Source organism: Zeus faber, assembly GCF_960531495.2.
Source record: "Zeus faber genome assembly, chromosome: 21".
NCBI classification, from domain to species: Eukaryota; Metazoa; Chordata; class Actinopteri; order Zeiformes; family Zeidae; genus Zeus; species Zeus faber.
Window position 1 is genome coordinate 19,159,661 of NC_137208.1, and position 15,001 is coordinate 19,174,661.

The 15,001-nt window shown below is 46.3% G+C and overlaps 2 protein-coding genes across 2 annotated transcripts; one reads left to right on the plus strand and one right to left on the minus strand.

Moving 5' to 3' along the window:
- Positions 1-1,679: 1,679 nt before the first annotated feature.
- Positions 1,680-7,221, minus strand: proser2 (proline and serine rich 2). Its single transcript, XM_080022662.1, has 4 exons — positions 7,055-7,221; positions 5,934-6,146; positions 4,189-4,537; positions 1,680-4,085 (listed from the first exon to the last, which is right to left on the minus strand). The coding sequence occupies exons 2-4, from the start codon at positions 6,009-6,011 to the stop codon at positions 2,602-2,604; spliced, it is 1,911 nt and encodes a 636-aa protein (XP_079878788.1). The 5' UTR covers positions 6,012-6,146; positions 7,055-7,221; the 3' UTR covers positions 1,680-2,601.
- A 931-nt stretch (positions 7,222-8,152) lies between these two features.
- On the plus strand, positions 8,153-14,989 carry echdc3 (enoyl CoA hydratase domain containing 3). Its single transcript, XM_080022568.1, has 6 exons — positions 8,153-8,616; positions 8,842-8,963; positions 9,056-9,153; positions 12,069-12,269; positions 12,744-12,922; positions 13,301-14,989. The coding sequence occupies exons 1-6, from the start codon at positions 8,480-8,482 to the stop codon at positions 13,452-13,454; spliced, it is 891 nt and encodes a 296-aa protein (XP_079878694.1). The 5' UTR covers positions 8,153-8,479; the 3' UTR covers positions 13,455-14,989.
- The last annotated feature ends 12 nt before the right edge of the window (positions 14,990-15,001 follow it).

Genomic DNA, 15,001 nt, shown 5'->3' on the forward strand with positions numbered 1-15,001 from the left:
TTGATTAGTCTTGTTTTGGACTGCATTTCTCCCTCTTGGAGTTTTTCCTTTCACCTTCGGAAGCGTCGACGAGGCCGTTATGGGATGGTATCCCCATTTGTTGTTGATTTGGATTAGGCACGGGACGGATTCAGTGCATCTCGACGTCCCTGGGAGTCCTGCTTTGGAGGCGACCAGGACCACGCTGTTCGCTGATTTTTATTTTTTTCTTTGGTCTTGTTTCAAACTTTGAGTGATTCTACTCCTTGTGTTTCTTGTGCATGAGCCCATCGCTGCCTGTGTTTAGAGTTATACTGTCCCGTCAGTGAGTCAAATGTGTATTTGCTTTCCCAATATCACACACCGACTTGCAAAGGCGCTGTTGAAGAAACGCCTTTATGAATGGGCTCTGTAATAATTATCACAATAAAGTTGCTTAAAAAAAAAAAAAAAAAAATGTGACATAGTTGACCTTGATGTCGTCGCCCGGCGCTCTCCTGAGGCGTGCGAGTGGCAGCAAGAGAGGGCGTGTCTGGTTCGACTGGATCTAATTACAAGGCGTCAAACACAACCATTTCCTCTCTTCCTGCTCGGGTGCCTCCCCTCAAACACACTCACACGTAGCTAGTGTACTCTATGGAAGTGTGTGTGCGTGCGTGTCCTCTATTGCCCACTCCATCAAAAAAAAACCCCACCGCCTCTCCCCCCCTTCCTCAGCCATCCACACTCGGGTCAGAATGAAAGCCTCTCTGTTCGGGCCTTATGCAACCAAGTGGAATAGTAGGATTGTAGTAAGGACAACATAATAAAATATATATAATGGAACATCGACGCTAATATATCGCTGCGATATCCTTAAGGAAAGACAAAATAATAATCCATGTATATTATACAACCGTCTTATGGCCTTTGTTCAACCACTGTTTCCATTGGGCTCGAGCAGTTTTCCACCGGTGTGGTCAATCATTAAAAGCCATTTCCAAATTCTTTACATTCTGTCATATAGAAAAAACGATGCCATGGCAACTCCAAACGGGAGGAAATTATATTATTTTCTTTAATGATTGACAAAAGCATTAACACAATGGACACATTACAATTCAGAAGACAAGCATTCCACGCTTTTTTTTTTTTTTTTCCATATTGGCAACTTTGATCTCCCAAACACACCATTCACCTTTTTTTTTTTTATTTTATTTTATTTTTTTTTTGGTCAGTTTATTTGCATTGTATGCACTGCTGGATACTTCAAAAGAACTGTAGATGAACTACAAAAAACCGGAGTCTGTAAACAAAATTCACAAAAAAAAGTACTTCACAAATGACTGCAGGATTTACCCCACAGAGGCCGGAGTCTAGATCAACTGTTGGAGAGGTTTCTCACAGAAGATCTCACACGCACACACACACACACATGCACACACACAGCCAGAGGCATACATTACAACAAAAGTTAAATAACATAGTTAAAATGTTAGAACAGAATAGTAATTGACAACAGTGACAGGTCATAAAGTGAAAAAAACATGTTTCCCCCCCAATTGCGCGTTTCTGGAATCAAGTGCTCGTCTCCTGCATGCCGTCATCCACCTATGTGAATATGTGAATATATTTATATATATATATATATATATATATATATATATATATATATATATATATATATATATATATATAAATAAAATAAACTTTTCCCCCTAACTTCTCAAATGTAGTAAAAAGCCAAAGCCCTACCCATATGTCATTCCACAGCCTGTGGTTTCGGGTGGGAGGCTTGTCCACAGAGTATAAATATCCTTCCACCGACTCTGCAGTTACCACAACCCTGCTGCTTCCAGGAAAGCGGCTTTACTTTGCGACAGATACCAATGGCCCACATTCTTTTGAATACAAAACAGAAACAGAAAAAAAATAAATAAGAGAAGTCTGTAAACCACACTATATCCGGTAGAGCTTGTGTTCGATGGCCTCAATTTCAAAAATGCCAAGCCTCGATGTGACGTACAATGGAACTACGGAGAATATCTTAGTCGGAATATCTTCTTTTGATCAACACAGATGGTCAGAACGCTTCAGGGAAAAGTGCTTTCGACAAAATACACCAACACACGTGCGCGCGCGCGCACACACACACACACACACACACACCGTTTAACCGGACAGCAATGCCTGAGCCGTAAGTAAAGGCACCTGTAAAAATTCTTAACGGATGATGAACTCAAGAGGTGGAACTGCCTGCTTCACAGACTGTTTCTATATCTTGTACCTGAGAGCCACTCGCAAAGAAGAATAACACAGAGAATCATTTATCTTCCCCCGACTAACTTGGTTCAAAGTAGCTCAGAACTTTGACTACATCAAAGGGCCATTGTTAGAATTCCTTGGATAACACAGTTTGTGTGTGTGTAAGAGATGACTGCATGTTGTCAAACTTGTTTGTCTGAGATACCTGATAGCCAGCAACTAGGAACTAGCTCTACAGGTCACACTCAAGACGCAGCTCCATTCCTTTTGTAAACTTTAGGTTGCTCCCACCCCACCTCTCCAACATGCCCAGAAAAAGACCCGCAAGGTTTTAGGTTACACAGGTAAGCGAGAGGAGGTGGACTCGGACTCCCGCAGTTAGTCCTTCAAGATGCCGAGCTTCCTCAACGCATCCCTGCGCTCTTCATCGGTGGCTCCCTTTCCGGAAAACTGCACCGTGATGCCTTGGGGACGGAACGCCGTCGCCGACTTGCGCCTGGGTTCGGAGGGAACGGCCGCCGCCCCCTGCCTGCCGGGGCTCGGGAGCCTTTGATGGCGGCTGGGTTTGGGAGCGGGGGCGGGCGCCGTAGCCTTGGGAGTCCTCGCGCCGGGTGAGCGGACGGACAGCGATGAGGAGGAGGAGGAGGAGGAGGAGGAGGAGGTGGTGGTGGTGGTGGTGGGGTTGATGGTCCGGGTCTTTCCCCCAAAGTTGTACTTCGCGGAGATGCTCCGTCTCTTGTCGATGTGGGAGCTGAGGATGTCCGGGAGGTTGCTTTTGACCGCGGGCTCAACGGCGGGGGAGATGACCTTTGATTTCCCCCCGTAGCTGTTGAAGTCACAGGGACTGCTCAGTGGGGAAGGGAGGGTCCCGCTGTCAGGGCTGCCGGCAGAGGCCAGCGAGTCACCCTTGGAGGAAGCGCAGGGGTTGATCACTACTGTCTTGCCTCCGTAGCTGTTGAAGTCCGGGAGGGCAACCTCGGGGGGCGGAGAGCCTGGCGGGCCTTTTTCGATCAGAGGTGTTTGGTAGCTACTTCTTGGGATTGCGGCTGAAGTGGAGGGGTTCACCAGAGAGGTCTGCTCTGTGTCACCGCTCAGGGAGTTCGTGGGTCCCGGCTCTGGCTTTCTGTCGGCGTTATTCTCGGTCGGGGCAGGGCCGCTGGGGACTTCAGCCACAGTGGGCCGGGCGCTGGTTTCCGTGTCTGGTGGCGGGTCGGGAGGTGGGGAGGTTGCACTGTTCGGGGTGATGTAGACAGAGATTCCCCCGGACCTGGCGCGGTTCCTGGTCAGGCCCAACTTAGCCAGGGCCTCCATCCGAGATTTGTCAGGCGTGGGATCCCTGAAGGACACGCTGCGAGTGGGCACGTCGCGGGCCCTTTGAGTTAATGCGTGCTGCGCCTCCTCCTGTCCCAAATAGTGTGATGTCCCTGTAAGGTGAGACATCATCAGCGCCCGCCTCTCCTCGATGTTCACATTTGGCAACGATTGGTTTTGGTGCTCCTTGTTGCCAAGCATCATGTTGATGTTGGAAGGGAAACGGCTGGGCTTGGCGGAGGTGGGCGGGCCCTGTTTGACGGGGTCTAAAGTGGGGCTCGTCCGCTTATCGGATTCAAAGCTCTTGTGGCGGAGAAGGGAAGAAAGCTGCAAAATGGACGCTCCACTTCCCTGGTTCTCTGCTATCTTCCGTGCAATCAGCGCAGGGGTGGGGATAGATCCAGCAGGATGGTAAGTGGAGTGACCCTCAGCAGACTCATAACTGCTGTTCGGTAAGGGAGGGTTGTACTCTGAAGCCAACATGTCCCCCGGATCACGTCTCGGCTTCACCTCAAAATGACTTTCGGGAGTTACCACCATAGTCTGGAAATCTGCGAAAGGGATGATTTTTTGATTTTATAAAAAAAAAAAAAAAATTGCATTATTTTTTTCTGACTAAAAAGGCCATTGAGGTCAAGCAGAGTAGCACTATACCCGGCAGGTTGGGGTTGAAGAAAGGCTCTCTAGTCCGCTCCAGATCCTGTTCGGGTTGGACCAGGTCTATGATGTCATGGTCTCTCGGGCTTGGAGCTCTTTCGGGAGGAGGCGTCACGGGGTCGGGCACGGGGCCGGGGACTGGACTCGAGCACAGGGTCGGGGCGGAGGGCAGGACCAGGGATCCGTTCGCCTCTTCAGCGTGAGCGCTGCTCGTTGGGGTCCTCGCCGCCGCCTCCCGCGCCGCCCGCTCCTCATCCCCGAGGCTCTCGTCCAGTGAGTCAATGGTCTCCTCAAAGAACTGGATGCACTCCTGCTCCTCCTGGCTCAGGAACTGCATCTCGTCTGCCTGTTGTAGTAATAAGTAACAAGTGTTATTTGACTCGTGCGTGTGATATTCTCTTCTGTGGAATCAGGTTGTGACCTTTAATGGTGACGGCCTGGTTTGTTGGTTAGACTTACGGTCTCACATCTTTACTCAATACACACTCGCTATTTGAATGTGTTTTCAGAATTGTTGTTGTCCCGAAATGATGGAAAGCACTTGTCTCAAGTCAAGTCCTTCTCGCTGCACCTTTCATGGTGCCCCTGGAATTTCTGTTTTGATCCATTACCTTCATCCTGTTGAGGTGTGTGTGTGTGTGTGTGTGTGTGTGAGAGAAAGAACACAGGGCTGTTTGTTCTTACATCCCAACCTTCCAATCTCTCTCTCTCTCTCTCTCTCTCTCTCTCTCTCCCCCCCATACGCTCTCAACCTAGATCACTACTTGTCCTGAACACAACACAATGGCGTATCCAATAACAGCTCTGCTAATATCGCTTATGGCAGCTTTTCACTATAGTTCATGGTCATCGAGCTCATATTGCATGTCAATATGCCGCTGTGCAACTGCTCCACGCTCGCAGGCCACTAACGTGCGGTCGAGCGCGCGAGTCCGGCGAACGTTAATCACAGGTTGCGACAATGCCGAGCACGACAATGCGCTGTTTTGATCGCGGGCAGGGGCCACTAGCAATTACGCCGCCGGTGGTTACGCGGAACATGCTTATTTGCATTATTTTTAAGGGTTGGGACCTTCGGATTGCGGTTGGCTCCGCAAACAATCCTGGCAGCAGGATGCCCCGTAGAGAGAGAGAGAGAGAGAGAGAGAGAGAGAGAGAGAGAGAGAGAGAGAGAGAGAGAGAGAGAGAGAGAGAGAGAGAGAGAGAGAGAGAGAGAGAGAGAGAGAGAGAGAGAGAGAGAGAGAGAGAGAGAGAGAGAGAGAGAGAGAGAGGTGAAGACGGGTGGGGGCGGGGGGCACACAACACCTGTGGAAACGCCCACCTGAAACCGATTCGAGATGAGAAAAACCGATAGGGCGGTTTCAGCGACAATGAAAGACGCCTTTTGTGGTGTTCATCCGAGACCCGTAAAACTGCGGCTCGACCGGTTTGACGGCGGCGTTGATGAATGAATGTCACCCCTGAGGCATGCGGCAGGATTATGTTGTCAAGCCGGCGCTGCGAGGACCGCCGGTGTAGTGTAAACACTCGGCGGCCAAGTGAAATATGCGCTGGTCTTAATTTGACTATAGCGAGCGAAAAACGCATTTGGAACAGTTAAAAGTGAAAATAAAGGACCTAACCGCTATAAAAAGAAATGAAGTCAGATAAGCGCCCTGTGCCGTGATAAGCTGAATAAAAGGATTGAATATTGACCCGGAGTCCATGAATGATTAACCACCCCCCGGTTTCCTGGTACTCACGCTCGGCCTGGGTTTTCTGCCGGCGGCCCCGTTGACTCTGTAGAGGAGCGGGGGGTTCGCCTGCAGGTGGATGTCCATGGTGGAGACTTGCTAGTGCGGATGAGAGGTCAGCTGGACTCGGGACATGTCATGGGGGGGGGGAACCGGCGGCGTGTCTGGTCTCGCGCCAAAGACTCATCTAATCCTCTCCCCTCACCCAGAGCATGGAGAGAGCTGCATCGAAGGGAGGAAGGCGACACTCATTCACTTTCCACCGATGGGGAAGGCGTCATCTGCGTGCGGGAGCAGTTCCCCCTTCTATTGTTTGTTATGTAAATATATAAACTGCCGTTACAAACTGACACTCAACCAACTTTCAAGCGACGCGTCGATACGGAGGCGCCTTAAGGTCATGGTCTGGGGGTCGCCACTGATGGAAGTGCATCTGCTTGTCCAGAAAGTTTCATTACCGCACCGGACCGGGGGCATCGCTGCACAGCCCGCTTTACACCGCTTTACAGCCCGTGACGTCGCAACCTTCACAGGAGCGAACGGGTTGTGGTAGGCTGAGTCGCTCGTAATGTCAAATCGGTAAAAAAAAAAAAATAATAATCATGCAAATGGAATTCGTACACCCAGCCTGCACAGTCCTTTCTTTAGGGAAATCTAGTCCAGATTAAAAAATAAATAAAGAAATAAATGGTATGGGGTGCATCTAGACCGGGGTTTTTCATTGGGAGGGAGTGACCACAGATTGAGAACCGCTGCTCTAGATAACACAAGAATATGATTTGATTGATTAAGGACAAAGGCAGCTCTGTGGTAGCTTTACAGTAGTCCAAAGGCCATGCCAACCAGGGATCCTGACAATGGAGAAGGAGAAATGGTACTGTACCTTTTGACTTTTTTAAAATGTATTTTTTCTTTTTTTTTTACTTTATGGCGTATAGATAAGAAAAAAAACATGAAAAGTTCTTGCTACCAACGATCGGTAAAAAGAAATGCTTCAATTTGTAAAATGTGTATCTTTTAGTATTTCTTAAAGTTGAGAAGACCTAACAAGTAGAGGTTTTAACAAAAAAATCTTGAACTATTAACCCAGTGCCTCCGGTCCAATGATCTCTCCCCCTGTGTGGACTTACCCAGCAGGTCTTCTACAGCCGCATCACTGGCCAAACCATGGGTTCAGAGCTGCAATTCAAACTGAAGAAGACGAGCGACTTGTTGTCCTTTACTTTTCTTAAAAACAAAAAATAAATAAAATAAAATAAAATAAAATAAAAACAAGCTTTAACCTTGGTTCTTTGGAAAAAAAATACAAGCCCCTTCTGTGTTTGCTGTCGCTCCCTGACTGACTGTACTTGTATTATGTGGCTGGAGAGGCTCAGCCGCTCTAGTGGAGGGAGAGCTGCTCCACCCAAGGGTGGAGGAGGAGGAGGAGGAGGTGGCGGGGAGGGGTGCTTTCATACAGGTGTGACACACAATGAGCTCACTACACTTATTATTAGAACAAGGGTCAGCGTCGCTAATGTCTTTGTTTTTTCTCAGTATAAAACTTTTGTGAACATACATTTTTAAAAAAAATCGACTTTTTAATTTGATACCGTCTTACACTTAGAAGCTAAAAGTGCAAGTAAAATATGATAGCCTACCATGTTGCTTATTCATCGTAATTATTGTCATTCTCATACTGTAATAATCATTTTCATGATTATATTTTTTGCAAATCAATGATCATAGTTAAATAAATACCAAATGAAGATACAGTTATAATTAATAATAATTTATAATAATAATAATACACAATCATAATTATAATAATAACTTTGAGCTACATTTTGTGTATGAAAAGATCATTATTACTCCTACATATGAATGAAGTATCTGTTTTATTTGATTTTAGATGTAGTTTTGGGGTTTTTTTTTTTTGCCTAATCTCACGTCAACCCTAATGGTTAGACTACGCCACCCAGCGGGAAAATGAGACGATGGTCTTTCTGTCAGTTGGACGAGATCGATCGATGGATATGCTTTCCTTCAGGACTCCTGGATGGATCGAACAATGGCCTGCGAAGCGTATGGACATTTTAACCCCATTCAACTGGAAAAGCAATTTGTATTTTAACAATAGCGATTTTTCGGCCGCTGACACGAGCCGGAGGACTTTTACTTTGAAAGGCCACCTTCCGGTGCATTGTGCTGAGTTCCCTCGGAGCGGAAGTTTCGATCCGACCGCTCGGGACCGAGTTTAGAAAGACTTCACGCCCGATTGTGCTGAATGTGTCACTACTCCGTCGTTTTGTAGCGTGTAGGATTCACAAAATCTGACCCCCACAAAATAAAAAAATAAAATAAAAAAACGACTGCGGCCAACCGCGCTTTCCCCCAACACAACCAACGAAACACACCCCAACAGGGAAGTGGAGCCCAGCGTCTCGGAAAAGCGATGTTTCCAAGTTTCCCCAGAACGCGGCATCGATCTCAACCCGGAAGCGTTTTGTTGGCGTTCGGGGCTTGACACCGGAGGACGGGGACGGGAAAACGCAACATACCGATAGGGTGGAGTCATGGCGCGACGTTTGCTCTCCGGGGCCCGCGACGGGGTCCGGCTCGGAACGTTCACCCTCCTGAGCGGGGCCCGTGGTGTGTGCACGCAGGCCCCGACGGAACCTCTCACCGTGAGGCAGCAAAGCAATGGAATAAGGTTTTTAAAGATGACTCCCGAAACGCACGGCGTCCAATTAATGCTTGAAGGCTGAAGGTTAAATGAAGTGAAACTGCGAGTTATGTCATTGTCGTATTTTGTTATTGTTATTATTATTATTATTATATTATTATATATCACGCATAGAATCAACAGATAGAAAAAGCAGTTGTATTGGCATAAACGTTAAGAAATCATTTCAACAGCGCTGTTTGCTCCTTTCAGGAGAATCACGCTGAATAACCCCCGGAAGAGAAATGCCCTTTCCTTGTCCATGTTGGAGTCCCTCAGGAAAGACATCCTGTCTGACGCCGGCAGTGAAGATCTGAGGGTTATTGTCATATCAGGTGGGTTTTGGAAACGAGGGATGGGGATGTGCCTGGGAAGGTGCAGGAGCCGCGTTGACCTGTATACTCCTATTTCCCCGCGCGTGTGTCAGCCAGAGGGCCGGTGTTCTCCTCCGGACACGATCTGAAGGAGCTGACCTCGGCGCAGGGCAGGGAGCACCACACACAGGTGTTCCTGGCCTGCTCAGAGGTACGTGTCTCTCTGCCGCCGCGTCCCCAACGCACCCCTAACACCTAGGGTAAGGTTAGAGCCAACCCTAACTGTAACACTAACACCACACAATCCTATCCAGAATGATGGAGGAGGGCACAATAACATACGCACAGTTGATACCTGGAGAAGAAGAACCACGGGAAAAGAAGATTCTATCTCCTTAAATCCACAAACTCAGAAACAACTGGTCGTCAGCTGATAAATTCCATTTGGAAGACCCGTAGTGTCAGTGAGAGCTACAGAGTGGCGGAATTCAATGACTATTTCTTGAACCCACTCTCCACGAAACATGCCAGCTACGTCAAAGACGCCTATCTCTACACCGACATCGAAACCGGGACCCGGCCTACAAGCAATGAGGAGAATCTGTACCAAGTTTCCAGACCCACAACGGCCAGACAGTGCCATACTGGAACTCCTGGAAATCAACTTGACTCAAAACGACTTTGAATTCAACCAAGAACACTTCCTACAAACAAAGGGAGTGGCCATGGGAAAGAAATGTGCTCTGAGCTACGCAAACGGCTTTGGGAAAGACAGCACACTAAACCCCAACAACTTCTTCAGAAATCTAGACGACATCCGGGGAGCTTAGTCACGTTCGATGGATGACTTCACCTCTTTCATCACCCACCTCAATGCACCATCCTCCAGTGCCTCCATCAAAGACACCTACGTAACACCAAGAGGGACTTCCTGGACAGCACCTTCCTACAAAGACAGGGGCTTTGAAGAAACAGGGGTTTTGGACACCAAAGCCTGCTTCAAACCAATATATACACACACAGCTTATTTGACCCAACCAGCTTCCACCCGCAACACACCTTCAAGGGACTAATTCAATCCCAACTCCTACACTTCCAAAGTATATACTCACAACCCGAGGATTTCGAGGAAGCAACCAAAACCCTTTTTACAGCTCTCAAAAAAAGAGGATATACCCGAAGTTTCCTAAGGATGGCGCGTAAAAAAAAACTACAAAACCATACAGAGGGATGAAAGAACTATCATCCCACTGGTTACGACCTACTCCGCCCACTCCATAGCTCTAAACCTGGAAACTCAAACAAAAACATCAACTCCATCCTCTCCTCAACGGAATTTTTCAACACCCACAGGATCCTCTCAGCCGACAGGAGAAACACAAATCTGAAGGGTTACCTGGTGAGCACCAAGCTCAAACCTCTCCAAACTCAAAGGAGAAAAAGAACTGCGACCGGCACACAAACCGGAGCAGCGTACGCCACCACAAGGGGAGCATCGCATAACACCAAAAACTGTTGTCTGTTGGATCAAATGTAGCTCTTGCGGAATCAGCTATGCGGGAGAAACCAAGAACTCTCTATGGCAACGCGTGGGACACAAGAGGACAACCAATAACCTATCAGCAAGCCATTTGTCAGAAAACAAACAAACCCAAATGCGGTTCTCTATCCTACAATACAACCCCCACTGGACCACCAGGGAAAGAAGAAGGGCTGAAGCCAAATGGATTACCTGGCTGGGTACCCTAACACCAGGGGGCTCAACAACAGACTATGAGGGCCGCCTACAAAACCCTAGGATCCTAATTTCCCAAACCTTTTTTTTTTTTTTTTTTGGGGGGGGGAATCTTCATTCCACCATTTTTTAGAGTGAAGGACCCTCCAGCCTAGCAGTGGTGAGTGCAACTTCCACCCAGTTACTGGGTAGGCTTCTTTTCTCAAACAACCTACCCCTAACCCAGGGCGAGGGTTAGGTTAGATACAACCCCAACCCATGTGTCCAACCCGTTTTGCGATGAAACACACTCCACAGTGGTGCTAGAAAGTATGGGAACCTTTTAGAATGTTGATCCGACCCTCATGTAGACGTCATGTGACATGCTGCTGTGATGTGTAGAGTGGAATTAAAAGAACGTACAGAGTGGACATGCATGTGGAGGGCGGGAGGAGCAGAGACACTTGCGGTAGTTCTGAAAAGTTTGCCTCTTTTCAGTGAGCAGGATGATCGTGCTCACAGAAAAGAGTGGCGCCCAAGCATTTATTTTATCTATGAAATATTAAGTTTGTATTTATTCCTCTACCAAAAAATACATTATTTATAATGATTTAATGTGACTGGGCTCAATTAACATAATTTAAAACAAATTACACAATTATAATGAAAGCAAAGCATTTCATGAAAAAAAAAAAAAAAATCCTATTCTTTTGTTGTAAAATAATTAAATATTTTTCTTGCTTCTTTGTCTTCTAACCGAGTGCAGAGCATTTCAATGGTTCAGTTAGAATTCTCATTTAGCTTTGTTCACTGGAGAGCTCTAAATAGTTGTTTACCAGCCAAGACGGCCTTCAGCAAGGTCGATTTCGGGGGGGATGCAGTGGATACGTCCCCCTCAATATTTAGAACATGTGCATTAGTCCGCCCAAAGCTCCATCCGACGCTGGGCCATGCTCAAGAAGATTTAACAAAGTCTTTAATCCAAATTAAATTCTACCGTCAATAATTAAAAAAAACTAAAGCTAAACAGAGAATAGGGTTAGAGTTGTTATTTATGGGTTAGGGTTATTTATTATTATTTATTATTATTTAATAAAATAAACAAATATTTAGAGGAGCCATAATTGGACGATATGAAAATATAAACGATCGCGCAACCCCACTATATATTATACTGTGCATATATCATATTTATTGTAATTGTTACCTGTTAATTGTATGTTTTGTACGTTAATAAATTGTATTAATTGTCCAGATGGCTGTTGGTTTTATTTAGTTTTTAATAAGCCTACATTTTCCATTTCTTCAAGTGGCATAAAAAGCTTCATGTTTAAGCCCTGCTGTGTTTGTTCAGAAATCCTGTTTGATTTTGTCATTATCGCAACAAACACCTCACGCAACCCGCGCCTTAGGTGATGACTCTGATCCAGGACCTGCCCGTGCCCGTGATCGCCATGGTGAACGGCGTTGCCACGGCAGCGGGCTGCCAGCTCGTCGCCAGCTGTGATATCGCCGTGGCAACGGAGAGGTCCACCTTCGCCACTCCGGGGGTCAACGTGGGGCTGTTCTGTTCCACGCCGGCGGTGGCCATAGGAAGAGCTGTGCCCAGGAAGGTGAACATTTATTGTTTATTTTTTAAGGTCATTCTGTTGTGTATGCTTTATTTTTGTATTGATTTTTTATTATGTTTTTAATATTCATCACATATAATTAGATTTATTGTATATTTTCACATTTTAATTTTTTATTCCTTGGGTAAATTTTTCTGCTTTAGTGTATATTTTAGGTTTATTATAACAGTATTAAAAAATAAGCTTACAAAATGGACAGGGATAACATTTCAATGAGGAATTATAAATAAGGGGAATCAAACGAACGGCCAGAGAGTGTCCCCATCACGCACGGTTTCATTCCACCGTTCCATACGCACTTGTTTCGTTCTGTAAGCACACGTAAAATAAAATAACCTACATCTCAAATAGAAAACACACCATTCTGCCGCGCCGATCGCGGAAACCCAATCGCCAGCTTGTGGGATCCAAAAGTTGACGGGCCATAATCTTGTTGTTTCCCCCCCTCCCTCCCAGGTTGCCATGGAGATGCTGTTCACGGGCGCTCCCATCACGGCCCGGGACGCTCTGCTGCATGGCCTGGTGAGCAGGGTGGTGTCGGAGGAGCGTCTGGAAGAGGAGACGCTCGCCATCGCCCAGCGCGTGTGCCAGGCCAGCCGGCCCGTCGTAGCCCTGGGCAAGGCCACCTTCTACAGGTGTGACACGCGCCATCCAGTTTGTTTTTAACCGCGATGTATCTCGTGTAGGGATGTACACTGCTGACACTGACTGTTGCCAGGGACCGAGATGAAATACATTTATTTCACTGAATGGTATGTAATGTATGTACATACTGTGTCTGTCATGAGCAGACGCTTTTTTCCAAAGAGACTTACAATAAGTATGTGTGTATATATAAATACGTATAAAGATACATACTGTATGTATGTATGTTTTGGTAGGTATGTAGTTATTCATTTATGTATGTACAATCTATACACACACGCATGGCAATATAAAATAAATTGTATTTTTTTAACATTCCCAACTTTGGGATATGAGTGATATACGGTGTGACTTCCCCCTCCTACAAGGCAAATGGCACAGGGTCGGGACGCGGCCTACGCCACGGCCTCCAAGGTCATGGTGGACAACCTCGCTCTGAGAGACGGCCAGGAGGGAATCCGGGCCTTCATCGAGAAACGCAAGCCCACCTGGAGCCACGCGGCGGAGACGGCCCATGACTGATTCGGAACCGGCCGCACCCCCGGTCGTCACCCCGATGGTATTTCCGGGCGGACATTGAAACTTGACCATCCCACAGCGTTTTGGCGGGCGGAGGGGAAGGTTTCTGCCGCATGTTCGCGAAAACACGTAGGCCTGATTGATGGAGCCTCTGGAGGACTTTTGATGAATGCCAAAACACATTGATTACAAGAAAGGCAGAGGTTTGTGGAAAGGGAATCGTTTAATGGCGTCCCTGTAGATGTTATTGTTCGACAAGAGCCAGATCAGCGTGTGTGCCTTACAAGGTCACAGTGGAAGGAAATGTTTTAATTGTGCCTCAGTGGGCTGTTCCCACTAATTACTATCTAATAGAACAGATGTGAAGGCCACAGTCAGTAACATGGCAACTAATGATAATCATAATAGTTCAAATCTTTATTTTGAGATCTTGTTTCCCCTCTGAATGTAAAAGAAACAAATTTCCTCTCATTAGCCACTCTTACTTTCATGTACGGTCTCAAAAGGACTTAACTCCTATTATGAAAAATAAATAGAGAGCCGTGTATCAAGTTTGTCAGGTGGGACAAAGTCCAGTCACCAGATGAGAAAATGCATGACATTCTCACCTCGCCGGAAAAGCGGCTCTCCCCGGGTACAATGGCCCAAGCTGGTCCCTCCTGTTAAACCAGGATGCCCTCATCGCACCATGGATTGTCTCGCGTGCCACACGTGTTTATCGTCAACTGTCACGAGAGAGAAACAGGATATTAAGTGTTCGGTTTCGGAAAACTGAAGCTCCAACCTGTTTGAGCAATAACCGATGACGCTTTTGCTTGTGTCCTCACTTGCGACTGGTTTTAAAACTTTATATACACTTCCCCCTCCGCAATGTTCTGACACGGTTCTGTCTTTCTCTTTAGTCCACGGGGGCAGAACATCCAAAAGTGGATATTAAAATTAAAGACAAAGTCATTCACTTTCACCCAAACTTGTTTTATTAAACAAAGTATCCGAGAATGGTCTGCGATTAGTTATTTAAAAAAAATATGCCTCAGGGAATGTAATGAACAGTATGGAAATACTGTTTGAGAATGGCAACTTAACACAGAAGCATTGAGGAATATAAAAAAAAAAAAAAAAAAAAGGAGGGAATGTTACTAATTCTCAACTGAAATGTATGACATTGTACTGCTGCCAGTGTGGTCTTGCAATATAAATGCTTTCTGGAGTGACGATAGTTGGTGTCAGGAATGAAAGAAAATGCAGTACTTGTACTCAACCGCACAGGTTTGGGTTCAGAGAGAGAAATGCACTGCACATTAGAAATAAAGGTGTTCTCTGAAAAAGAGGAATGGCAATATAATCTCAATGGAAAAATGCTGAACAAGCTTCAATTCTGATTAAATGGAAGTCATTGCTGGAAGCTATTCACCGCTATCGTCTCACTCTGAAATTTGCTCTAGGATCAATGCTTTGTGATATGTGGTTGTAGTAAAATGACCTACTGTAATTATCTGGTTCTAAAAAAAAATTAAATAAATCAGTTTGTCCCCTCAGGAGAACGTTTG